This window comes from Pezoporus wallicus, unplaced genomic scaffold (assembly GCF_028554395.1).
Source record: "Pezoporus wallicus isolate ANWC-B61680 ecotype Strahan unplaced genomic scaffold, APGP_CSIRO_Pwel_v1 scaffold_3294, whole genome shotgun sequence".
NCBI classification, from domain to species: domain Eukaryota; kingdom Metazoa; phylum Chordata; class Aves; order Psittaciformes; family Psittacidae; genus Pezoporus; species Pezoporus wallicus.
In genome coordinates, this window is record NW_026635478.1 from 14703659 (window position 1) to 14730816 (window position 27158).

At 39.5% G+C, this 27158-nt stretch overlaps 1 protein-coding gene and 1 long non-coding RNA gene across 5 annotated transcripts in view; both read left to right on the forward strand.

The window, feature by feature from the left end:
• Nucleotides 1-6943, forward strand: part of RIMKLB (ribosomal modification protein rimK like family member B) — a 45789-nt gene extending 38846 nt beyond the window's left edge. For all 3 annotated transcript variants that reach the window (XM_057429352.1, XM_057429358.1, XM_057429342.1), the window contains exons 4-6: nucleotides 1177-1263; nucleotides 4177-4380; nucleotides 5764-6943. In XM_057429352.1, coding sequence (XP_057285335.1) covers nucleotides 1177-1263; nucleotides 4177-4380; nucleotides 5764-6227 — 755 coding nt within the window. In that variant the 3' untranslated portion in view covers nucleotides 6228-6943. The remainder of the gene's footprint in view (nucleotides 1-1176; nucleotides 1264-4176; nucleotides 4381-5763) is intronic.
• A 2116-nt stretch (nucleotides 6944-9059) lies between these two features.
• On the forward strand, nucleotides 9060-18417 carry LOC130609946 (uncharacterized). 2 transcript variants are annotated; one of them, XR_008974921.1, is made up of 5 exons: nucleotides 9060-10307; nucleotides 10725-10906; nucleotides 12067-12794; nucleotides 17904-17972; nucleotides 18216-18417. It is a non-coding gene; the product is annotated as an uncharacterized LOC130609946 (long non-coding RNA). The 2 variants fall into 2 exon arrangements; XR_008974920.1 differs by lacking the exons at nucleotides 9060-10307; nucleotides 10725-10906 and having other exon boundaries at nucleotides 11956-12794.
• The last annotated feature ends 8741 nt before the right edge of the window (nucleotides 18418-27158 follow it).

Sequence of the window (27158 nt, forward strand, 5' to 3'; positions counted from 1 at the left end):
TCTGGTTGCACCAGTAGACTTGTAATAGGAATTTGACAAAAAACAGAAACTTGACAAAACCAAAACCATGGGTTTCTATCAGTTAGTCTGAATTGCAATTTCCAAAAATTACTGTGAAAAAAATCTGAGAAGAAACATACCCTTTCTTTATGGATATAGTTGCTCTGGCTCCTTGAGAAAGGAGTAAGTGTTCAGTGTTTTTTCAGGGAGACCATGAACAATGGGGTAGTTGCAGAACATCTCTGTTCATAACTTCCCACCACTTCTTTTAATGCCTGCCTCTGGAATTTGACAGGAAGGAAACTACTTTTTTTTAAACACAGGTATTAAATTCCCAGGGAGAGCTGGCTTTGCCAAGAAAAACAGGATGTGCTGAATGACATGTTATTCCATGGCACTGGGTAGTGATGGCTGCTGCTGGCTTTGTGACCAGTGTCTTGGCTTGGCATCTGTTCTTTACTTACTGCACATTCTGTTAGAGGACTCTCATCCCTTTGTTTGCTGACTTTCTCTTTTGTATTTCTTGTACTGTGCTCAGCCTTTTGTGAATTGAACTGAACTCAACCTTCAAGTATCAACCATAATCATCAGAATGGTCATTAAAAGGTCCTTATACATGCAGTGAGATAAAAAGGTGGAAGTACTACTTCAGGAAGTAGGGAGAATGAGATGCAAGAGTCTTAAGCCTTGGAAAGGGAGATGGAGGAGTGACAAGATTTAGGTTGTTGCTGTTTTCTGGATTATGCTTTGACTTCATATTCCTTGTTGCTTTCCTGGTTAGTAGTTTGGATGGAGCTGTTACTGTTGTTATGTCTGTGCTGTTTTCCTGGTAGATATTTGAAAAGGTGCGAGTTGATAAAGTAAAAGGGATTAACTGGATCAGGATGGTAGAATTGGGACCTTCAGAGTTCAAAAGTTGGATTGAGCCTTTTGGGGTTGTGATCAGGAGGCCTTTGTCAACTTGTCTTTCATTTCAGAGGACGTAGGAGTTCGTATCCCGTGGATCACAAACACCTTCAAAGTCTGATCATACTTCATGACTGAGTTTCTCTTAACTGATAGTTTTTTTCTGCATTCTCTAAGCTGTAAGGGTGGGAGGAATGTGTGGCAATTATATCCCTTATTTGACCATACTAGATTGGTGGCACATAATGTTGTTGGTTTTCTTTTTGCCAGGTGGTCATGAGAATTTTGCCAAAATGATTGATGAGGCGGAAGTGCTGGAGTTCCCTATGGTGGTGAAGAACACGCGGGGTCACCGAGGTGGGTGTGAGGCCAGGGGTGGGGGGAAAATGGTGTTCTGAGGAGGACTCTAAGATCTTGTCTTGTCAAGTGAAGATAGTTAAGTCTTCTATTGGACGTTGGACTTCTTTGTGGTACATTTAAATTCTACTACACTTTGGCCTCTGAATGCTCAGTAGGCCGCAACATTGGGAAGCGGTTTTAGTAGAACTGAGTCTTGCAATAGGTGAGGGGATGGGATTTCAAAATTATGGTGCATTGGTGACTTCTGTGAGGAAAGCTTTGAACTAGAATAATGGGAGGTCTGGCCTTAGGGAAATAAAAGCCTGCATGGATTTTAGGAATGTTTCTAAATAGGCATAAGAAATGAAATCTTGGTTCAGTCAGTCTTAATTTGACCTGTTTTTTTATGTTGCCCATAATTAGGATTCTGATATAAATAAAATCCCATGTATTGTTTGTTCCAAATGGATCTCTTTATTCCAAAAAATATCTTGTGTAACAGTGCTGGTGATAATAACAGCAGGTTCAGATTAAATTCTTCTGTTCTTAGTCTTTTATTTTAAGTACTGAATATGAAACAATACATAAATTTTGTTTAATGTTAGTGATCTACTAAAGGAAAATGTGTTTAAAATCAATTTCAGAGGCTATTTGCACAGTAGGTTGCACTGTTTTTAATTTGCTTTAAAAACAATTTAATAAATACTAAAAGTAAAAAGACAGAAACCAAAGTTTAAATCAGCAGTTACCTTAAACAAAAGCATAAGAAAAAGGTGGCAGTTCTTTCTTACTGTCTGTCAGTAAGACTCCGTTCTTGCTCTGGTGCATCTCTTCTGCTCTCGTGAGTGCTTTTGTTGTCATGTAGTAACTAGAATTCAGGAGCTGTTATTGGATGAATCTAGATGGGTTATATTTACAGGGATTAATTCCTTACGTGAATTGTCATTTACTCGGGCAAATGCTTGTGCTGATGTAATGGAAGAGTGAGAGCAAAAGTCTGGGACAGGAAGATAGACCTGCTTCTATTGGCAGTAATACTTGATTATATAGTTTTAAAGTGCTTGTAGAGCCATGAAGCCATGTTGGAGTTTGACTTTGCAGCAAGCTCAGTTTTACAATTGTGGAGTATCTAAGGCAGATTTGACTTGACACTGCCTGTTCTCTAAGATCTATTAAATAATTACAGAGTTTGCAGCTATTGAATTTCTTCTGCTTTTTTTTTCCAGAATTCATATAAATCTCTGTTTACGAGTTTTACTTTAGAGCACTTTAAATTCCAGGCATCTTAATGTAAATTTATGCACATCACATATCCTTTCACATGAAGAGAGCTGGGGAAGCATTTTAAGATTAACTGAAGAGCAGCCGTTCGCAAATTTTATTAAAAAAAAAAAACCCAAACAAAATGGGCAAACATGGTCCTAGGTACTGGCCAGTGAATAAAAGTCATTGTATTCTAGGTCCATTTTCTGTATAGTTGGTCCAGTTGGCTGCTACAGCAAATGTACCGGTCTTGGTTTTGCCGAGATGTCACAATGCTGCATAATTCCTAAGAAGTGAATAGTTCCCCTATAAGGCATTATTCGTCCTATCCCATTTTAGGAATACAGTAGGATCATTAAATGCAGGAGAGCTAAGTTGGGAATGGGAGAAGCTTTCTTGTAATGATTTTGAAGCCTACATTCTGATACAGCATTTGGGTTAAGAAATTCCATGTTCATCAAGCGGTGTTCTGTGTTAGGCAGACCTTAAATCCAGACAAAGCAGTGGCTGTTGCACTTGGGTTTTGGAGCACTTGGTGGAATTCTTCTTTACATGTTATTTCTCCTAGTTCTGCTATTGCTGCATTCCTGGTATCTTAATTTTAAGATAGGCAGTTTCTCAATTGATTTTTGTACTCTGTTAATGTTGTGGCATAGCTGAGTTACAATTCTGCCACAAAAAAAAGATGGGCAGACTTTTGGAAAACATGTAATATGACACATGGAAGAGCCCTTAAAAAAGGGGAAGAGGAGCTGGGAAATGTAACTTCAGAGAGAAAGGCATGCCATGCTGTGAGACTAGAAATGAGATGGGAAGCTGTAGAGCCTGTTTCAGGGGTGACTTTCCATCAGTATTAGTAAAATTGAGAAAGAACAAAGAAATCTTCAGTGTGCTCTAGAAATGAAGAGGAATGAAATTATGGTTTAGGTTAAAAAAAACCCAGGTCCTTGAGATGCTTGCTTGCAGAAAAGCTGGTGAATTCTGAAGAGTTTTTTTTTTGTTTTGTTGCGTTTTTTGTTGTTTTTGTTGGTTTTTTTTTTGTTTTTACTGTAATATATTCCATTAATTTTATATCTTGTGTAATCTTCTGCTAAATTATTTTGGGTACTCTGCAGTCTTGTTTTCCTCTGAATGCAGTTGTTCCACTGAAAAGCCTCATTCTAACAAGCAGCAGCTTCTAACAAGCAGCTGGTTCTGCAGTGTCATGCTAGCAGCTTCAGAGTTCTTAGCTGCCTGGTGGTTATGTTTCATGTCATTGGTTGCTGTGTGTTGAAGCTGTAAGCTGCAGATATAGTCCTTTTGGATGAATGAAACTGTCTTATTAATTACATGTCTGCTGCTCTTTAAGTATTTCTTCCTTTTTTTCTCTCATTAAGGACCTGTACCAAAACGAGTAAGAAATTGCAAGACCACTTTTTGTGTCTAAAGTGCTTTCCTCTGCTTTTTCTCTCTTCTCCTCTCTTCTCCCCCTCCTATGTGGCTCCTCAGCTCTGTCAGTCCCTGAACTCTTAGAAGCAGTGAGGCAGTGGAACCCTGGTGTCCACAGAAGAATTTGTAAATGTGTATAAGCTACAGATGGGGCATGTGAGAATGGGCAGCGTATTGGTCTTTGGTGCAGCTCAAACCAGTAGCTTCTTCCAATCTTCCAATGTTCTTTTCTTCATACAGGTAAAGCTGTATTCCTGGCACGAGACAAGCACCATTTGGCAGACTTAAGCCACTTGATCCGTCACGATGCCCCTTACTTATTTCAAAAATATGTGAAAGAGTCCCATGGCAAGGATGTGCGTGTCATCGTAGTAGGAGGCCGTGTGGTGGGCACCATGCTCCGCTGCTCAACAGATGGGAGGATGCAGAGTAACTGCTCACTTGGTAGGAAAAGCATCGTTCATAGTTTTGATCACAATTTTTCAATCCAGCTGAAATAAGCTGCACATTTTCTTTTGTATTAATCGTGCTTGCTGTTGAGGGTTTACAGAGGAAACAATGGAGTGAGGAATAAGTGACACGTGTTGAGCAAACACAGAAGGAGAGGCAATCTCTGCCCAAAGTATTGGATAGAATGGATGAAAAGGAGGAGAAAGTTCTAGGGACACAAGCAGAGCAACTGCTGTGGTAGTGGCAGTGTCATGCTAATGCCATGTTATCATTCATTTCATCCTTTTAAGAGGAACAGAAAAACAAGGAAGGTAGAAGTTGAGACTAAGGGAGGTGGAGGAGACGGCCAGTTGGTAAGAAGGTAGAGGAGAGTGTTAAGGGAAGAAAGTGCTGAGCGCAGTAAACAGTTGTATTGCATTTTGCAGCTGCTATGCATCCTTAAGTCTTTCAGGCTTCCCCCTGCAACCTTTTTTAGTAAAGACCGTGCCCTGGGAGGAAGAGGAGGGTTACTACATTGATCGTAGCATACACAGAACTGAGTTTCTGCATAGTTTTGGGTGCAGTGCAGGGGGTTTTCTGAGGGTGGAAGGAGGAAGGAAGGTTGAGTTTGCGTGGCTGAAATTGTACTGAACCTGATCAGGGATGGGATGAAATGTGTTCATGTGTAGTACAGTTTTGGTGAGAATGCCCGAAATGCCTGAGACATATAGTTAATACCTGATGATGAGGAAATAAAGCCTAACAATTTTTCTGCTAAGTGGTTTTTTTTAGTTTGGTGTTTTGTAATTTTTTTTCCCTTTTGTTTTTTAAATGTAAGTGTTGTGATAGATAAAGTCTGAGTTGGTTAATACTTAGATGATGGACTGTGGAGTGGGCCAGCTGAGCTTCAGATACAAATGTTCCCCAATTCTTGCTTTAGAGACACAGACGTATGATAGCAAGCTAAGAGGGACAAGAGCAGATGGTAATGTCTTTACCCTGTCCCCTCAGTTATATCTGTTAGAGGTGTAGTCTTATCAGGAACAGTTGTTTAATTTACCTGAAAGATGTCTTGTGATAATTTAGAAATATGTATGTAGAAGGAACAAAGGTGGTTTGTTAGGTCATCTTTTTAATATCCCAGGATTATAAAAAGGTATGATATCTTTCTTGACTAAAAAGTCTGCACTTAACTCTTCAACGAGTTGTCATTTTGACCTGCCCTTGTCTTTTGAAATCGTGCAGTGTTTTCAAATTCATTAGTAGTCACTGTGCATAGGAGGTTGCTTTCCGAGTCATGAGCAGTATGCTTACAGCCAAAAAGCACTACCCGCTTGAGAAGGATGTCAGTCACCTGTGACCAGACTACAGACAGCAAATGCTTTTCGCTTCTTGCAGGTGGCGTAGGGATGATGTGCTCACTGAGTGAACAAGGCAAACAGTTGGCGGTCCAAGTGTCAAACATCCTGGGGATGGACGTATGTGGCATTGACCTGCTGATGAAGGACGACGGTTCATTCTACGTCTGCGAGGCCAATGCAAATGTAGGTTTCATTGCCTTTGACAAGGCTTGTAATCTAGATGTAGCTGGTATCATAGCGGACTATGCCGCTTCTCTCCTTACCCCCGGCCGCTTGACGCGGCGTATGTCCTTGCTCTCTGTGGTGTCCACGGCAAGCGAGACTAGCGAGCCAGAGCTGGGCCCTCCAGCTAGTGCCGCTGTCGACAATATGAGTGCTAGCTCCAGCTCTGTCGACAGTGACCCTGAGACCACGGAGAGAGAGTTGCTCACCAAGCTCCCGGGGGCTCTGTTCAACATGAACCAGCTATTAGCCAATGAGATCAAACTTCTTGTGGAGTGATGCCACATGTAAATAGCTGACCAACAGAACTCTCTCTTGTACATTTTATTTTTAAACCAACTTGCAATGCTGTTTATCAGAGAAGCTCAGAGGAGTGAGGAAAGGAGAGGGGGGTGTCAAGCAAGAGAGCAAGAGTAAAAGGCACGTGTGTTGTGCTTGCTGCCTCCACTGTTTTGCAGAACATAAAATTTTGTTCATTCTTCAGTATTAGTTTTCTAGTGAAGATGCTCAGTTCACAACCTAAGTGGGAATTTTATTTGGATGCTGCTTTGGTCCCAGACGTATTCACAGGCAAACATTGGAAGCATGATTCACACTTAAAGATTTTCAGAAAGCTGTCTGGCAGCTCTCTAGAAACTTCTGTGAATTCTTGCACCAGTCAAGTCTCTTCTGCCTTTGCAAGGCTTGATCCTGTAAGTGGCCAAGTGCCTCAGATTCTCTATTTGAGTTGAAGGTGTCAAATACCAGGTATTTCAAAGTCCCTGGACACCTCCTGTTCCTACTTTAGCAGATGGGAGCTGTAAGTTCAGGATCCTTTGAAAGTTGTCACTTTGTGACCTTGCAGGATTTGGCCTTTCAGATGATGAGGCTGAGAGAAGCGTCAGCTGACTTTAATGTGAGCTTTCTGTAGAAATTTGTAATTTGTACCTTTCTTGGTATTAATTGGCAGCTTTGTGTCTATATTTCTTTATAAAGTTTTCCAAGACAGATTCTATTTTTTTTTTTTTTGTCATTTCAAATTCTGATTTTGGAGGGTACGTAGAAGAATTGGTCATACTCTAGTTGCGGCGGAAGTGGCACGTTTTAACTATCTTTGCATGATTGGAGGAGATAAACAGCACTGTAATGTTTGGTAATACAAAATAATGTCTAATCCAATGTGAAAAAGAATTACGCTAGTTTAAAGCAAACGTGCATCGACTTGTATTTGTTAGTGTTTTAGTCTTTTGGAGAGAGATCTGCAATGTTACTGTTCCGTTTTCTTTAATACATGCTAGTCCAACACTCCCTTCTCTATGCCTGCATCTTTAACAGTGGCCAAAGTAAAAACACTGCAGACTATTTGTTAAGAAAACACTGAGAGGGGGGAACATGGTAAGGTGTGGAGGAGGTAAAAGGTGGTTAAAAGTGATAGACATCTTGAGGTACTTTAGAATAAAGCTGCAGTTCATACAGTACTTAACCAGGCTTGCTTTTTCCCCACTGAACATAAAAGCTGATGTTGGCAGAAATCCAAAGAGTATAACTGGGGAGAAATACCCAATTCTTTAGCTTTGGGAAATGTGCAGCAGGTTTAAAAACTAAAAAGTGAAAAAAAGTATATAAAAAAATAATAAAAAAAATTGCTCAGCCAGAATTTAAAAAAAAATAAAAATATAACCTAGGTCCACAAATTGATCCTGAGCCCCTCCATGTGTGGTGTGAGTACACACACTTCTGTGTGTTTGTGTGTGTGCATTTGCTTTGCTTTTTCTTTTTTGGCTTCTCTTTTCTTTCGGGTTTTGGCTGTTTAGCTCCTAGTTTTTTTCCAGGCTGCCTGATTTTCCTTAGTCCTTCTGGCTGTGCATTTTCTCCTTAGCCTTGAGCTGTTTTGGAAAACGGATAACCAAAACAGATACTGAGTCCATTTTTAATCCCTATCTTCCTCCTTTTCCTCTTTTTCCTCCTCCCTTTTCATTCCTTTCTCATTCTCTGGGTTCATAAAGGCCTGGAACTATAGATATATATATATAAAAAATAAGCCTCTTTTTAAGAAAAACAAAAAACAAAAAGAAAGAAAAAAAAAGGTAAAATGTTTACAATTGAAGAATAATCTTGTGAAAATAGGGTTGGTTTGGAGGGGGGTTGTGTGTGTGCAATGCTGCTATTTTCTGGATACTTTAATGGAGCATGTCCCATGTACCCTCTGAGGCTCTGCACTGACCACCTCTGTGGCCCTTCCTCACCTCTCTGCTGCTCTGCTGTTTTATCTTCACTTGGACCTTAAACACTATTCACGGACACTATGCAGAGAGTCTTCAAGAGGCAATAAACAGAACAGTATTAACCTGCTTTATGGAGGTTTGATCATGCTTCTTTGTACAGTTTGGTTTGTTATTTTTTTAATTTTATTTTAAAAGGAATGTAATAAAATGGCTTTTTTTTTTGTAGAATTAAATATTATTATTAAAATCAAGTGAAAGGTTGACTGTTGGTGTTAAGCAGGAGAATGGACCAGGTGGTCCAGCACCAAAAGGAGCTTCAGCAGTAAAGGTATTATAAAATCTTCCTGAGCCTTCAAGCACACAAGTTATGCCTGCAGAGTGTAAAGGTCTCTTGACTCCCATGAAGAGTTGCAGAACCACGAAACATGGAAGAAATAGAATTTTCTAGTCACTGGGCACTAGTGTCTCTTCCAGAGGCTCTTCTACCTTTGCTTGTTTATCTAAGGAGAATTTGGGTGGTGGTGTGGTGTTGGGAGTTTTTGGTTGTGTTTTTTTTTGTTTTTTTTTGTTTCCATTCGTTTTGTGGTTTTTTTTCGGTTTATGTATAGGTGACTGCACTCCTCGCAAGGCTGATAGGGTCAGTCCTTTTCAGCTGTGGCATGCATTGAGCATGTGTGTAGTAACAGCAGTGAGTAAACACATACTAGTTGGTATAGTGGAACCTCTGTATTTCTGTCACAGGAAACTTCTTTTAGAGGAAAGACCTCGTAACTGAACATTCTGGACTATTTTTTGACTCTTCATAGTATTTTGTGGCTCACAGGAACTTTACATTTCTGTCAGCCTTTCAGAATGTCCAGGTTACACCTCCCACTAGTAAAATTTGTGAAGTAAACACTAGTTTTTTTTGAAAGACAAACATGGACTGAGAGATTTCCAGTTTGGCTCCCTTGGGATAAGGTGCTCCTCTGTGTTTGGTGCTTCCATTGCCAGTTTGGATATAAGTCCATATACAGTGGTCAGGGAGGGAGACAGGATTTGAAACATGTATATTTGTTTGGACATTGGGTATTGATAATACATCAAAACCTTGCTTGAGGGTTCATTGGTACAAAGGAACACACTCGTCTCATGTGTTCACTCCCTACTTACCCATTGCTCCTGTAACAGTGAAATGTATCGAGTGGGCTGAGGGTGAGAGTGGGGTGCCTTGTTTTTACTTAAAGGAAGAAAAAACCCACCAGCAAATCTAGCTTGTGGTAATTGCGCAGTGTTTCCCAGTGAAGGTGAAGTTTATGGATGTGAGTTTTATACCCTGTATTTCCTTCAGTTCCATATGCTGAAAAACACTTGCTAAGTTTTCATACAGTTGCGGTAACACTACCTCCATATGTGGGTTTAGAAAGCACGTGTTGGAGAAGTGGTCAACGTAGTGCTGGATTGCAATAGTGCTAATGCAGCTGATGGCGATCCTGCTGGTTTTGTGTGTTTTAATGTTGGAAAGAGCCAGTTAGAAACTCTTTGTTTGCAAGAATTAAGTTTCTTAAACTACATCTGATGAATTTTTGTTCTTTGTAACACTGCAGACTTTCTTCTGTTGAAGTTACAATGTTTATAATTGGTGTCTTGCTCTGTCAATGTACGGATTGTATCTTAAGCCTTGTATTTAATGCTTTAATGTGTTCTGTAAAATCTTCTCTTGAAATGTCAACACCTTGTCCATGACACAGTGTCAATGCTTAATGCATATGTAGACTGTTAATGCTTTTGGTTTGACCTGATGATTGCTCTTGGAGCATTTTCTCCCACTTGGTGTGCTATCTTTTGTGTGTGGTACTTACTCAGGAAATAACCTCTGGAACATCTGTGTATGCCAGACGCAAAGGAGATACTTCTTCAGACGTTATGCTGGACTTCAAAGCGCAACAAATGAAACCAGTGACGTTTGCTAAATCTTTTCTCCCCATTATTGCAAATATCTGTCAGTTAAATATATAAGGGACCTTAAGGGCTTAGAGAGACTTTGAAAACAAATTGTATGTACAGGATCTTTCTCATGGCTCACTCTTTTTGAGAAGGTTTATGGGCTTTATGGCTGGTGTGAGACACACGACCCACTCCTGTTCTCTCTATGGAATAGTAGGTGCTCGGACAGGTAACTTCTGTTGCTACTGTCTTTATTTTTTTTAATTTTTTTTCCCATTTTTGTTTTTTTTTCACTGATCTAGGAATTGCTTTAACTGAACACTGCAGGATTTATAACCTGATGTTTGCTGCCTTTTCCTTTGTTTTATTTCTTTAAGTCTTTCTTAACCTTTGAGAGTAACTTCTGGAGCATTCTGATGGTGGATCTTGGTCTGCTGTTGGAAGCCTCCAGGCTTCTCATATATCCAGTCTGAGTTGAAAAGTTTTTGTTTTGTTTGTTTGCTTAAACTGATGACACAAACTAGATGCACGGACTTTGGGTGAGATTCGCTGTTGCTCTGCTTTGTGTGACTTATTCTCCCTTTTTTTTACAGAAATGTGTTCTAACAGTTCACACTTTGTTACTGTTCTTTGCAAAACTTTTCAGGAGCCAAAAAAAGTCAAACAATCCAGAGAAAACCTTCCCTTCTCCCCTTTCTGATGGCGAGAGTGAGAACTCATGAAAAGTCCTTGAGAATGTTCCTTCCTAAACTTTTCCCCCCAGTAATGCAAGCGGGTAAAATGGTAAATGCAGCAGTTTGGTGACATCCAAACCCCACCTGTTGTCAGGTAAATTGGCTCTTTTCTGCTCTTACGTAACCTTCGTAAGTTTAACTTGTCTACCTTCCTTTCATCCCATCAGTTCATCTTGGTGAAACTTCTTGAATGATTTCTTTAACAGTGATATTTAGAGAGAATTCTACATTTCTTCTTTATTTCCTGCCCTTAAACATGTTGATCTTTAAGAAAACTGCCATTGTCCTTTGCTTTACTCAGGTGAAACAAAAGTGAGTCACCTCATATAAGTAAGTATATGTGCAGGATGGTTTTGTAATATGTTCATTCCACCTCCTCTTTATCAATTCCAGGGTAGTTTGCCTCTTAAGTGTACTATTTTAGCTTAGGTTTTTGAAAGATGGGATGCTTTCCATTTGGCAAGTGGATGTAAAATACAAGTGCATCAATTAGGAGTTGATAGGTGTGAAGAAATAGTACTAAGAACATTTACTCTATTAAAATTCAACAGAGCAGGAACCTATGAGGAGGACAGATGGGAGAACACGTGTGCCAAAGAAAGATGGTAGGGCTGATTATTTCTCTTTGTGTAGGATGGAGTGACACATTCTGTGTTGCCCTTACTGCTCTATCCAAGTACTTGTACATTTTATCCTATTCTGGCAACTCGCTCCCTTAATCTCAAATTACTTAAAAGTGCTGGGAACTTAATACTTTTTTACTTTGTTTAAGGAGGAGAATCTGTATTTTACTCGGCGGTAAATATCAGACAGTTGGAATACCAAGTGGAAGAATATGAGCCGATATTCAGGCTTCCAAGTTTCCTGATGCAGTATTTTATTTCCCATGACATCTGTAAAGAATTAGCACTTGTTTCAGATTTTTTTGTCTGTGTACATTAAGAACTCTTCTGTATCATAATAGTCTGCTTTTCATATTCTCAATTTATATTATCCTGAAACACAGAAAGGTTTATCAGCAATACTATAAATTGCAGCTTCAAATTGAAGTGGAAGGAAATAATTTTAGAGCCAAATTTTGCTCTCAGTTACACTAGATAGTCCTGGAATTGAATTGCTCTGGGAAAGCAATTCCCAGGAGTGCTGTCCAATTGCACTGGTATAATTGGGTGCATAATTTGTGTCTTTAATTTTACTTGCAAGATGATTTTACAGACCTGTTTTACTTATGTGTCCAATGCTTTTTCCTTTCAGACACACCCACTTCTTGCGTCTCAGCACTGGGCAGGCCTATTCCTTTATTTGTGTATATTTTTGTGCAACAGCTGCTATAGGACACGGGTGTAACACTTTCAGGCATGTGTTGGGTGTCTTTGGGGAAGAGATTTGTGGGTTTGTAACAATGTCTAAAAAAACAATTTCTTTTCCTCAGATTTGTGAACAAATTGATGTTAGCTCACAGTTTTGCATCTCTTAACCTGATTTCATATATGTTACGCGAAGGTTTGTTCTTGAAAGACAGTGCTAGTTCTTTGCAGTGTCTTCACATGATCTTTGGTGGGGAGAGTTGATAAAAATTTCATTCTGCAGAAGTTACTAACTTAATATTTAATGTTGGTTGAAAGGTAGTTTTACAGATCGTACTCTTCCCTCTTTATGTAGTGGCTTTCAAAGCCTTGTGTTGATCTTGGTTGTGCCCAGTGCTTTGCCTAGTGTATGGGGGAAATGTTGCAGAACTTGAATAAGCCGTGACATCTTAGATGGTGTAGATGATGATTATGTGCATGCTGAACAAGAACTTCTTCTATATGCCCTTCTGCTGCAACAGAGTAATAAAACTGGTAGGTGGCAGCAGCAGCAGAAGAAACTCATGTGACTGACCTGAGAAACCTCCAGTACTGGGAGAAATGGATTGCAAAATGCTAACTCAACTAAGGGGGACGGAAGAGAAAGGCAGAGTCCCTGAACTGCCCCTTTGAATGGTGAGTCTAATTTCAAGAATTCTCATGATCAAAAGACTAGCTGTAATACAGTATACATGTTAATCTGTCTGAGTTGGTGTTTGGTACCTGATGTCCTAATTCTGATCTTTGATTCAAAGATTCAATTCCGGTTTCCCCACTGCCTCTATAAGGCATAGTATGTGCCTTGAAAAAATAAGATTCACAAAAATGGCCACATTTAAAGGAGTACTGGAAAATAAGGCTGGAAGGAATTTATCTAATCCATCCATTTCTCTGTCTCACAGAAAGATCAGTCATAGTTACGCCATCGGTCACATGTTTGTTTTAACATGATTTAAAAACCAGGGAATAAATGAGGAAGATCATGAAGTCTTTACCTGTGGAATTTCGTTTTATGCAGCTAAAAAGCATCCTTGCTGTCAGCCAGTGGTCAGCCTCATAGGCTGAGAGCCCATCTGCTTTTTTTCTGCTTTCTTTTTTGCCTCTCTGCTGTGTAATGCTACTTTTTGGGTGATTCTCTTATATACTTCTCATATTGAGTATTTCACCACAGTGCTACTTAGTTGTAACTGAAATTACATGTCTGTATATATAAATTTACGTTTCACATCAAAATTTGGTTCCTTCAGGTCTAAAGCCTTGTACCCCATTGGCTGTGAAGAACTTCTGTCCTGGTATTGTCAGTATGCATTATTTTTGTGCAAGGAGCATAGTTTACAAATGCATGTAATAAGCATTTGTAAGCATAATAAGCAAGCAGCTGCATGGTGTAATGACAGTTTAAGAGCTGAGTATTTTCATGTGATACATGGTGGTTACTTTATATTTAGAGACAACCACAGGGGATTCACCTGTAACACATAAATAGGTTTTGCATCATGTCTAACTGGTATCCTTAAATCATTGTTAACTTTGTTGGGTAGGGAGCAAGTAACCTACTCAAGTACGTCCAAATCAGTTTTTCAAAATTCTGTTACAAAGTTTCCTATATATAAAAAGCCTCTTTGAGGAGACTTTCCCCCCTATTTTTTTAATTGGTTAGTTTAACTAGTCATAAATCTGAACTGGTAAGTACAGGAGATAAATTTATTCTTAGGTTTGCACCAGTCATTAGCTCATTACAATATAATGAAAATGATTTAAGGACTTAGTCATTGAGATGCTCAAATATCTTTGCAGAAAACTTAAGAAAAAGTTGTTTCCACATAATGTCTAGAGATTTTTCTGTAATGAGAAAATCAGATACTGATATAGAAACAAAGTGCAGAATTTTCTCAGACAACAAAATGCTGTCACTTCCAACCTGAAAATGTTAAGTGAAAGCTCTAAACCAGGAAAAGCCAAACAGCAGATTAGTTATTCTCTTCTGTGAATCTTATGTGGATATTAATTACTGTATAATGGTATTTATAGAGCACCATATAGATTAAATCATAGATGGCTTAGAAACACCGTGATGGTAAAGGACAGTGTTCTCTATAGTGACATGATTTAGTGGTGGATTTAGCAGTGCTCGGTTAATGCTTGGACTTGATGATCTTAGAGGTCTTTTCCAAGTGAGCTGATTCTATGATTTATGTATCTCAAGATAGAAAAAATGCTCAAAGCACCAACAGTTACAATTCTCTTTTGAAAGTGGGAAATGTAAATTCTATGTTTCTGAGTTAGTAGTTTTAACCACCTCTTCAATTATCTAGGCCAGTTGTCTGTAAAAGATCCATATCAGTAAAAAGCATTTGAAGCGTGCACCCTGATACATGTCTATTTATAAGCTATATACATGTACTGCTGTGTACATTATAAAATATACACAAGCCCAGAAATCAAAGCAGGATGAGGTAAAGATGATATGAACACTATTTAAACATTTATTTTGTTGTATTTGATGCAAAAAATACTTTTTTCTTGCAGCCTCATGTATTGCCTTGCATCCTGCCCTAGGGAAAGTGCCCTCTACTTTTGAGACCACTGAGCTAGACCTCATCAAAGAATTAGTAGTCACATTGAAATCAGGAACGACTCCTAGGTACGGGAACTAAGCTGAGTCTGAGTTACTGATATCCAGGCAACTAGTCTCCAGTGCACATCAGATGAACACAAGACTATGAACAGCTGGTGTACTTTTCTCAATAGCTTCTCACTTCTCATACAGCCTCCAAAAGTATGTGGAACAGAGGCTGGAAGTCCCAGAGCTGAGTTCCTGCAAAGTGAATGGAATCAAATGTGCAAAATGAAAAAAAGTATTTTGGATGGAGATTTGAAAGGAGTCTTGTTAAATATAATGATGAGCAAAGTCTGTGTGTGAGATGAAGCTCATAGAGAAAGGTTTTTAAATCCAGTCAGACTGGAGATGTGTGAGAAAGTGAATTCTGGTGGTAGAGGCAGGGGAGTCTGAAGCATATGTTGGTCTGTCAGGAGAGATGAAGATGAGGCAATAAACTAGCTTTTGCTGATCTTGAGTGTTCGCAGCTTTTTGTTACAAGGAGGAATCTCACCAGACTTTCTGTACATAATATATGCTAGGCTTTGGGGACTGGTTATCAAGAAGGAGATCTAAAAGCTGATACAGAACTGTTGATCTGGAAACTAACCATAGCACTTGCTGAATAGAGTGGTTATTCATGTGGATTAAAAATGTTACTGCACTGAATTTAGATGACAGCAATACTTGGTAAGAAGGGTGGTCATCTGGCCCTGAACATGGGTTTATTTGTCCAGATACACCTGTAGCATTTGCTTCTCAGCGTAGTAAAGAATAGAGCTATATAAATATGTGTAAGCCTTTTTAATGAGCAAGGGGACCATTTTAGCGACTTAGTCATCTGTTAAGAAAAGATATTTTGGGTGTACAACAAGCAGGAATTTATAGTACTGTTCCAGATCCTTCATGTTTTCACATGGCTGTCAATGCAAAAGGGTATTCTATTTCCTAATAGATGTGACATAGCAAAGCATCCTGTTTTCTTCTGTGGCAGAGATTTGAAGAAAGCAGAATATTTTCCATTCTTGCCACAGACTTTTACAGGCAGGCAAAGGGTATTATGTATGTGAAAGGAGGAGTGGATAGTGGATAGGTTCCTCATGCCATCTGAAAAGGGAGTTACGGATTAGGCTGATAGAAAAGTTAACAATCGCACTGTACATAGGCAAGGCATCTTCACGGTATTTCTGCATCCCCTTTTTGCTCCATGGAGAAACACTGCAAGTGTTACTAGAATATACAGAGTCTGCATAGTGGTATGTCAGTGTATTAAAGCTCTGCCAAGTGTGTGTGGGGGAAGGGCTCATAAAAGATTTATGTGAATTTCTGTATGCTTTTTTTATTTGGAGGCAATTTGCCATGTGCAACTGCAGATAGTACTCTGTCTTAGTGTAATAGAGGAGTTCTTTTGTTTGGGAGGAGGAAAACGTATTTGGGGAGTTAAATATGTCGTTCTGTTGTCCATTTCTATAGGAAGCAGAATGGTTAAGGGAAAGCAGTCAAAATGAGTAAGAACTACACAGCTAGTTGTAGTCTGGTGTCAGTTGAATACTCATTGATGTTGCTGGGGAGAAGGCTTTTTGGTCTGTCTTGAAGTTAAAGGAGACACTGAGACAGCCGAGAAAGGACTTTGAAAGTGTTTCAGACAGTGAATTGTGTCTTTTGTTGCCTTTTCTTTGCTTTCAGAACTCTTTGATGTGCTTCTGTAGATGTATCTTATTAAAAAAGTGTAGGCTGCTGAAATGTCTCTGGTGCATAGGGCTGAGGTGGGTCAAACAGGGGTGTGGGATGCTCTTTAACCAAGAATAATCAGCTGTGCTGATCTCGGCCTTGATCAGATGAGGACAGAGGGTTGCAGTCAAGCACAGGTTTTGCTGGACTGCATTTTTTGCAATATATGCAGTAGTGACAGAAGTCTTTGTCAGTAGTAACCTGTATGGCTGCCACTCGAAAGTGCGGTTGCTTTTGATCAATGATGAATCTTTAAATTTCCCTTAGCATGTAATGCTTTTCATTTTCCTGACTACAGGTTTTCTGTTATGTTAATCTGTGGTTTATTGTAGTATATTTACAGTTTACCATTTCAGGACTGATTTTCTATCTTAGAGAAACTGCACTGTAATTGAGGTGTGGAGAGGAAACGAAGTTTTATTAGAGGTCATTTGATTACAATACCTTATTGGAAAAAAAATAATCAGAAAAAAATAACTTGTCACATTCATAATTTTTCAAGGACATACGTTAATATCTAGGATTTAGTGGGATGATACCTCTTGTACAAAATAGAGAGGGAGGAAAAAAAAATCTGTATTATATTAGCCAGTAACTCAGTTGTTGCTATCTCTTTGGCCAGTTACACATTTTTTCTAAGCAGATTTCCTGTTTATTGTGGAAGCAGCAATTCTACTGACCTCTTGATGCTTAGTTTATCTGTGTCATCAAATACTTTAGTTTTGGGGGGAAAGGAACTGGAGAGATATGGAGGAAAACTGTATACAGTGCTACGTGGACTAAACAGGAAGGTGCTGTGAAGCAGAGAGAGAAGACAAAGCAGTAGCTGTATACACAGGTATCTTACAGTTCTGTCTTACCAGTCTAATGGGAGGCCAGTAGTCAGAGTGGCTGTTACAGTTATACCATGATGAGAAATGGGGATGCCACATTGACTGTTTGTGCAACTGCAAATAATTCATGTCTTGTGTTTACAAGAAGTATGGTTATCCCAAGGGCATGTGTGTAGTTTCTTTTCCTCACTACTACTCTGCAAAGCACCATCTGCTAGTGTTTATTCTCTGGATTCTGTCTGTTCAGTGGTATTGTGTATTAAGACTAAAAATTGTATAGTTGTTTTGTGAGTGTCAGAAGGAAACTTGTTATGCTTCTCATATTTATATGTTTTCTCATCCACCTAACAAACACAAGGCCAACCGAAACAACACAAATGTTATGGTTATTCTCCCCTTCCATCTTTACAACAGCATATGGGAGGAGTAGTGCAAATGTAATGTGATTGGGCTTGTCCATGCCCAAATGGAAATGTTTGTTTACTGAAGCTTTACCAGTGGGAGAATTAGGCAGAAAGAGACTGCAATTTGACTTTGCTAAACTTTTACACAATTTTTCCTCCACATGAAATATTTCCACAGGAATTTAATGCTTGAGAAAGATGCTGGACCAACAGTTGCAGAGATTGAACTCCTCTACCCACAGGAAAGGTAACAGGAATTAGAATTTGTCTTTAGAACAGTCTTCACTGCATCTCTCTCTTTGACCTGGAAAGGCCTTTTCCAAAGTCAGGAGTTTGATACCCATGGCTCAGTCCTTGGTGCATGTGTAATGTTATCCAGGAAAATAGATAGGTGCTAGTTAGAGATCTTTTTCTAATGATGTCTGCTCGAATTTCTGATATTACTGTTTTGTGAAAAAAGACTAACTTCTTCAATGATTTGTTTCTCTAGGTTTTTCTACACCACAGGAGATCTTCTCTTCTCTTGTACGGGGACACTTGCCTCTTGATATAACACCCCCTTCACAATGAAGTGAAGAAAGGATAGACCAGCGGCAGTGTCGAATGGGGTGATGTCCACACTTGGGGTTAATAGTCGTAATAAACACTGTCCTCCTAACATGGAGAAATGAATAAAACAATTTAATTCTTAATTCTTGAGAGTGTGAGGTTCATTTTGGTATCTTCTGTGCCAATTCCCCTCTCTTGAAGTGCTGGTTAACTTCAGCAATCTGTTGATCTTGTATCAAAGCAGCAGCTAAGCCAGAAAAGTAAAACCTGTTAAATATTCTTTATCATACTAGGCTTCCCCCCCCCCCATTCCTAGGAGTTCTAAAATGCTTTCTGTTGACATGAATAATTTTCCCAGGTGCCTTGGAGCCTCAACATTAGGTCTTTGGTTTTTACCAGTTATGAGTTCACCTAACTCACTGAAAGCAAGTCTCCTGAGTTGTAAAAAAAAGAAAAAAAGGAAAATCATACTATACTGATCATGCCATACTGATAGCTTTGGAAATTGCTAGAGAGAAACAGAACTGCAGTTCTCAACATATCAGAGATTCATTAAACTATCAGATAATGGTGAGGCACTGGCACAGGTTGCCCGAAGAAGTGGTGTTCAAGGCCAAGCTGGACAGAGTCTTGGGCAACATGGTTTAATGTTAGGGGTCCCTGCCCATGGCAGGGGGGTTGGAACTAGATGATCTTAAGGTCCTTTCCAGACCTAACTGTTCAATGATTCTGTGATGTGCTTTTGGATTTCGAGGCCACAGTGGCAGGGTTTTGTTACAGACATGGTCACGTAAATTCTTACTATATGTTGTTTCTGAAGAAAGCTCATGTTTAAAACCATAGGTTATGGATCTTTCGCGTATCTCTTTTTTGTTGTTAGTTGAAACACCATAAAGAGTTAGACATACACTGATGTGCTTACTTGAAATTTGCATTACAAAAAGCAAAAAGGGAAGCAAGATACTGAGTTAATATGTTATCAGTAAACCCCTCTTATTCTTAACACAGTAGAATGTTCAGTTTCTTTGTAGTTTTTTCCTTCTGTCCTTGAAATCCTGGCTAAATCTTTCAGAGGGCTGTGGTAATGTGTGTTATAAAGCCAAAGAATTGGTGAAATTGAAGTGGAGAATGGAGAGTCAATTGTAAAACCTTAAGCTGCTTGGTAATTGCAAGAGGGAGCATAAGGAGATAGAAGGGTATTATGCCCTTGGACTTTCAATCTTGACATATTTTAAATTTTATGATACCAGGGTGAAAGCACAGTTTGCGTAAAAATAGTGTAACACGCTTTGTGCAGGAAGTGCCCTTGGATAAAAGACAAATGTAGGAATTGGTTTCAAGGTGCTCTTTAGACCAAGATTTTAGCAAGAGTGAGGCAATTGTTTTATTTTTATAAGCACTTACATGACTATTGTTGACATGATGCCCGAACCACCAGTGTATTGTATCAATGGGAAAGACAAACAATTTAATAGTCTAGTATTTCTAGAGAGGTGTCAAAAAAGGAGAGAGAGATTGTGGAAGGTGGAGCTAAGACATCACCTATCAAGCTGTAAGCAGTTCTGATGGCTCAGATATGAAATGGAATTCCTCACACAGAGGCTTGTCTTCTAGAGCAATAGGTTCTCCATTCTCTAATAATCACGATGAACAGTATAGGAACTTGTTCTCTGAACCCTGTTGAAAAGTGAGGGCTGCAACTGGTGAAGATTCCATATGGAGGTACGGATATTTTTGTTCCTGTTTTCTGTGTGCTTGTGTAGTTCTTTTACATGTCAGTGGAAACTGGCTCCAGTAGGAGCAGTTCGTTTTGCAAATATGTGTGCCAGACCATGTCTCTGGTAGCACTGTGGTATCTGTGTAAGCAGGTAAAACATCTGCCTCTGCAGTCTTGTGGCCATTTTGTCTCTTGTGGCTCAGTACTTGCGAGTATACTTAATGCATATGCTCATGCTTGCACAAGTGCTTTTCTGTCACTTTCCTTAATATTTAATGTTTAAATTTAATTACTATCCTTAATATTTCCTTAACATTTAATGTTAATATATTTTCCTTAATATTTGATAGAGTGGCTGAGAACCATCTAAAAGGCTTCTTAGTTTCATATATCCCATCTTGCTAAGCTAGTTCTTGTCCCCCTTTATATGTTCTCTTTTATGGATATTCAGCAATGTGGTCCCTGTTCTACTGCCTGAAGTTCACAGATTTTCTCCTCCTGCCTTCATAGTCCAGAATGCCTTCCCACCCTCCCTTTTTTTTATCCCTTTCAAATGCTCCTGCCTGCTTGTCATAGCAAAAAACCTGCTGTTATTTCTGCTCTTAACCACTGCTCGTGCTTGTTCTTGTCCTTATCCCAGGCACACATATAGTAGCTTAACAGTATTTCTTTTTCAGTGTCTGTTATAGATAATTGATGTTTGTGTGTATTACTCTAAAAGTGTGACTTGCTTTTTTAGGGGGAGAAAGACAGGTTTTGTTACTATGCAGTTTCTTTTTGTATTTCACAGCCCCAAACATGTAGAAGTTAAACAGAAATTAAAAGAAGTTAATGAAAATAGAGTTATCTGGTTTTACTGTACTGTCTCAGTGAGTGAGACTCAGCAAACTGCAGTTCTGAGAAGATCAGTAGGTCCCTGGCTGTTGCATTCATATAGCTATCTTTGATGAAGGGATTGGTCTCCTTGAAATTTATTTCTCATGTACTTCACTTAAAAGCTCCAATTCAAGAGCCATGGTCAAGAAGGTATTAGTAACATTCCTTTTTCTTTGCTACTTTAAGTTTTGTCATTTGAATATGATTACCAAGTATAAATAATTAAATAGTAATTGGATATTCATCATGAAATATTTTGATCTTCTTGTTTGTACAGTGCCAGGGAGACAGAACTAAAGGTCTGTAGTGATAAATCCGACCTGTGCTGTGATGGTTGGGGAAGCCTGAGATAAATAGTTCTTTTTGCATTTCTGCATTTTTCTCTCAATTAGAATTGTGCTTTTGCGCTGGCTACAGAACTAGATTACTTAACACACTCTGCTTTGCTTAGTATAATGAGATCTTGGGGTGGAGTTTATTTGTACTGAGGCCAAACTGAAAGAGAAAGAGGTGATAATTTTGCTTAGTATAAGATCTGGAAAACCTCTGCAACTTGGCTGGCCTGCATTCCCAGTTGTGCATGAAGTAAGCAGACAGCTGGGTTTTGACCACTATCTTTGTATTTTTCTGGGTCACTTTCCTTATTCTTTACATTACCATCTTGGCTGCTTCTCCAACCTGCTCTTTCTCTGACTGAAAACATGGTTTATCACTGTACATTTACCTCTAGATGGTCTGCAAAATCTAGGCATCAGATTGGAAGTAGACATCACATCATCTTCTCTGTGACTCCTATGTTGTCATCACTTCAGCATTTTTCCAGCGTATTACTTTGGAGAGCTTCCTCTGCTGAGATGGTAACGTTGAGAGGGGAGAGCATGCAGTGCAGTGACAAAGTCACCTCAAAAGCCTTAAGGATGGAATCCATGGGAGAAAGGCTGTGTCCCTCTGTGCTTCTCCCCCCCCCCCAGTTTTGCTGCTGCTGTGCAGGCTAATAAGCAAAGCATTAGTTTAACTGCACTAATCTAAGCCCTGCATTGTTTATTGACTAATGCACTTTATCTTGGACATTGGCGTGCTTCAGTGGTTAGGATAAACAGCACTTGTCCTTGCCAGCTGGTGAAATCAGTGGTTGCTGTGTCAGTACTGCTGAGTTCTTTCTTTCTTTCTTTCTTTCTTTGCAAATGCCTGGTACAGAGATTTAGACAAGTTCTTTGGTCTCCTGCATGTTTGCTCTGATCCACTGTGGATCTACTATCCCAGTTTATGAAAGAGAGATGAGTAAATAATACTGGGATCCAAAATCATGTGAAACGCACTAGAAAGTTTCTGTCAGAGATGGAGTTCCAATTGTTCCATATTTTACTTCAAAAAGTAAAATTCTTTTTTATTTTTAAAATAAAAAAATAATTTTTTGACAGCGCTTCTGAAGATTTCTAATGAAGTAGAAAATCCTCCTCCTAGTTCTACCTGTCTTTAGCTTCCTAGAGAAAGCATACAGCTGCTGTCAGAGCTGTATGCTTGGTGATAATTGCTGCTTGCTTACTCCCTACAGCCCTTAAGATCTGGGATGGAGAGATACAGAAGAATACAGAGATGAGTTTCCAAGAGAAAGGAGTAGGATGCTGCTTTCTGTTATCCCTGGTATCCATCCATGTTCATCTGCTTAGTGGTGACAATGCTTGTCTCTGTAAGAACATGAAGTTAAGACAGGAGGAAATGGGGAAGGAGGGGGCAGAATCTCTTCCAGCTGTGATAGGTCACTAATGGACTAGAGGTCCCATCTGTGGTGATGGAGAGGCAAGATGAAGAGCTTGGGGTTTTTGGGAAAGAAAGGAGTAACCTCAGTGGTTTGCTAGCTGTTTTGCAGTCCAGTTTTCTTCTAAGTCCTTTTTTTCCAGCCTTCTGGCAAGAAGAGTTGTAGGCAAGAAGAGTATCTCCTTGGTCTTCTCTGTAACAGCACACTGTACAGCATTCTGTGGTCCTGTTTGCAAGACCCCAAGGGAAGAACTCCACAAAATCATTCAAAGCATTTGCTGCAGCCTGAATGCTTTCATGGCTTGGACTTGGTGAGCTTTCTTCTTCACCGAATCTTAGTAATAGCTCGCATACTTTGAAAGCAGCTGAAGTTGTGAGCAGGGAATGGAAATGCAAAATTGCAGCTCAGTTATGAGGCTTCATTCTGGAACAGGAAAACCCTGAAATGGGAGAAGAGGCCCACTAGAGGGAAGGGAAGGAAAGAAAGAGTATTTTCAGTACCTAAGTTTCCAGATTTTTTAAGTGAGCGTGCATAACCTCCTGTTGCAACATTCCTGGTTCTGATTTCATCAGCTGTCACATCAGATCAGTTTGCCTGGATGGGAGACATTAAAGCAGTACGGCCTTCGTTAGATGCAGCTGACTGCTTCACGTTGGGATGATGTAGTAGCAGAAGGATAAGAGGGGTTCCTAAAGTTGATTTCTTCTCTAAACTTTTCCTCCCATTGCTGTGGTGAGATACGGTTTTACCAAATGATGTTAGGTGGCTTTTTTGCTTTAATTTCAAAGGTCAGCAGTTCTTAACTGTTGCAGGTTCTTTTTTGCAACCGAGCTAAAGTCTTGTGGCACTTCTTACAAGACTGGCCATTCTTTTCAGAAATCTCTGTGACTGTCACCTTGCCTAAAAGGTGGGGGGAGCACCGAATTATATTTTTCTCCTCAGTTTCAATGGGTTGTGGTTAATGTCCCTTTGTGCAAGGCTGTTTTGCATCAGTACTCATATGGAGCTCTTGCTGTTTTTTTTTTTATAGCAGCTGAGTTAGCTGTGTTTCCTTGGAAGTTTAGGGACTTACTGAGATGAAAGTGGCATTGAATGTGTGTTATTCTAGACTGTACACAAAGGTGAGCCTGCTCTGGAAGGCATACGGCCAAAAATGATGACATTTGGTGGAAGGATATAAGGAAACAGCATGTCAGTAATGAATAGTTGTATCATCCCTGTGGTGCAGCCGCAGCTACCCGTTCTGCTGTAGGATCCATTGGATGGAAAGTTACTAAAGGCTACCAAGATTCTTTATGTTGGCTGACTCTTACGCTTTGCATTCAGCCTGCTTTTCACCCTCATGTATGGAATTACTGCCAGTGTCATAACTGCATTTTCAGGTAGAAACTATCAGTGTCTGTTCTTGAGCAACTGATGTAGCCAGCATACAGACAGGAAGGGTAGTGAGACTTGCCTAACTAGGCTCAGTTGCCACAGTTTTCTTTGTCACATAGGGTGCTCCCAGTGAGCTGCGTACAGCTGAAGATGATAGCAACAAAAGTGAGGATGCAGTCACAGGAATTTAACATTAAGGACACTGTGCAGACCCACTTTTGATGACCAAAGTCACATCAGGTCTCTGTGTGCAGCAGCATTGGGCTCTTCCACATGGTGGGGACTGGAGTACAGTAAGAGTAAGGGCAATGCGATTGTGATGCTCTGTTGAAATGACTTGAAATGCTTAATTTTATCAGTGCCTCCTGACTTCAGAGAAAAAAGATGCTCAGTACTTCTAGGATGAGGCTGTAGATGACTGTGAATGTGGCGGGTGGAAAGAAAAGGGTGTGTTCTTAAGGCAGCCAAATCATGCAAGATTACTCATCATGGCCATTGCATTTTAATTAAATTTCCCTTAAGCCCAAATGACTAGTGTTTAATATCACTGCATCAGTGTCCCTTGGAGCGGAGCACACTGTGGTGCATTGTTTTGTTCGTATAGAGTTGGCAGGCAGGTCAGAGTGTGTGTGTTTGCTTTGGTTGCCTAGAGGAGTTCAGCATCTTTTAATTATATGTTTTCATAAGTGTCCTTTAACAGATGTAACCCTTAGGAGCTAGAACAGTACATATGAGATGCTGGCTGGTTTGGAGGGGTTTGGAAGCAGATGTTGCAAGGCCATAGTAGTGAAGGGCTTTCAAAGAGATGAAATTCATGCTTGTGTGCAGTCCCACTCTTGGAAGCTCTTTCTACAATTCCTACATTCCCTGTTATGTTTGGAAGCCCTCCCAGTGTTTTGGATACATGCTGTCTGAGCACACCTCTTTAAGGCAGCAGTGTGTTAACCAATTATTGACATGCTGTTTTCCTGTGTCCTTCCAACCTTGTCATCTGCTTTGACTGTATGCTTTCCAGTTCTGTCTTCGAGCTTCTGACAAAGCCTAGCCTAATACTGCGCTTCTTTTGTATAGAAAAGATGTGGGTCATCAGTATTTGGAAAGAGACACATTGAAGTAGTGTGTGAGAAGTGCTCTTAGAGGATGCTGGTCATGCCTGTGCATCCTGTTTCTTTTTCCAGAAGTGGTTTTTCCGCAAGCATCTGGTGCCGCAGTGACTGGTGTTTGAAGTTTCCAAGGTGAAAGATGTAAATTCCAACATCCAGAAGTCACTTCTAACTGGATTTGAATCGTATTTTGCCAAGTGCACCTTGCACCCATTAACTTCATGGAGTAGGAAGCACAACCTTGAAAAAATCAAGCCCAAGATGTCAAAGTCATATAGTAACAGAAATCAAAGCAGAGATCACTGTATTTATTTCTGTCAGTGTACAGAGTAAATACAAGACAACAATGGCTCTAATGTATCCCTGGATAAATCAGTCCATTTCAATGGATGTGATGGATAAAAACCATCTTCAAGAGGGTGAGTCAGTTTTCTTGAGGCTGTGTTTCCCTCTACTGGCATGTGGTTAATATTGCTGACTTGTTTTTTCTCGAAGCCAAGCTTCCGAAGCATCTGCTTCCTTGTAATCCCAAGAAACATTTAAATTGCCTTTCTCAGTGATCAAATATAGCGTATTAATAAAAATGAAGAAAGAAACAGCAGTGGTGCTGACAGGTGGCCTGGTCTAGATGTAAAGTCTCTGCTTTGAGCAGAACATTGGACTAAAGTAACTTGCCGGTTTTCAAGTGTGGTATCTTTGTTGGGGTGGGGTGTTAGACTGAAGAGATGAAGTGACACTTCTCAGTGGTTTCTAATTTTATTAATCTGAGGGAATTAGTAATACTTTGGTAACCGCCAAACTAACAGTGTTTTTGAAAATGCACGTTGCTCTTTGGCATGATTAATCCAAGTTACATGGAAATGTATAAAACTGAACATTTATTGCACTGCATGCTAAGTTGAAAAAAGACAAGTAGCACTGGTTTTAAGTGCATTTTACCATTTTTAATTCCAGTTTCCATTTGTAAAACTGCTATAGATTAAAAAAAAAATAATAAAAATTGAAACTAAGGCTTTGGGTCATTTAGAAACTGAGGTGTAGAGATTTGCAAGAGAGTAATAGAACTGATTTCCTGAAACTCAGGTGCAGTTTATGCACATATATGTATGTTTACCTAAGTAGGAGCTAAAACTGCACTTCACATCTTTCTTACAAGTAGCAGTAGTTAATAATCATGATGCCCCTGTATAAAAATATTACATTATAACGTCACATAAAATCTTTTTTCAGGTTGCTTATAAGGAGTTTTGAAATGTATTTTTCCCTACCTTGTTTTTATTATTTAGATTGTCATGCATATAATAGTGACATTTTTTAGAGCTGCTTTGTATATGCAAATTTAAAAGCTGTTGCTTTTCTTCACATGATTGTACTGTACTCAAAAGAGGAAATTGTAGCTGCAAAATTCTGTACAAAGCTCTTTCAAAGCTTTTTGGAATACTGTGGTGGTTTTAAGTACAGTCCATGTTTGAGCCCTTCCAGCTTCCATGCTAGAAGATGTATTCAATGTGTGTGTATGACTTAGATGAAATCGTAGAGTCTGGATCTAGCAAGAGTCATACCTAATGTCCGAGATGTTCAAGGGGGTAAAGTTAAGGGGATGAAAGTCAATGCTTGTCACCTAAAGTTCTGTTACAAACAGAATGTGCTATGTCGAGCTTCTTGGTATCTGCCTTAATGGGACTAGAGTCCTATTGTGTGGCCCAGCAGCACTAAACTCAGCACCAAGTGTGGTATCCATAGCCTCTCATTCCAAAATTGCCTGATGGTGGAAGCGTTACTCTCTTTCAGGGTGCTGACAGCCTTCATCTCCATTTCTTACTCTTACAGTACTTGTGCCATCAAGATACAGGCAAATGGGGTGGGGAAAAAACTTGTGAAAGTCTATCTGTTGAGTCTACAACTGCATAGAGAGAAGAAATTTAAGACTTGGTACCCAAGAAAGAGGAAATAAGAGGAGTTCTGAGTCTGTATACTAGGATGAGGATACTTCATGTGAGTGAAGTCCTCTTAGAATATCCTCAATAGGTTAGAGGCACACTCTCTTTGGTA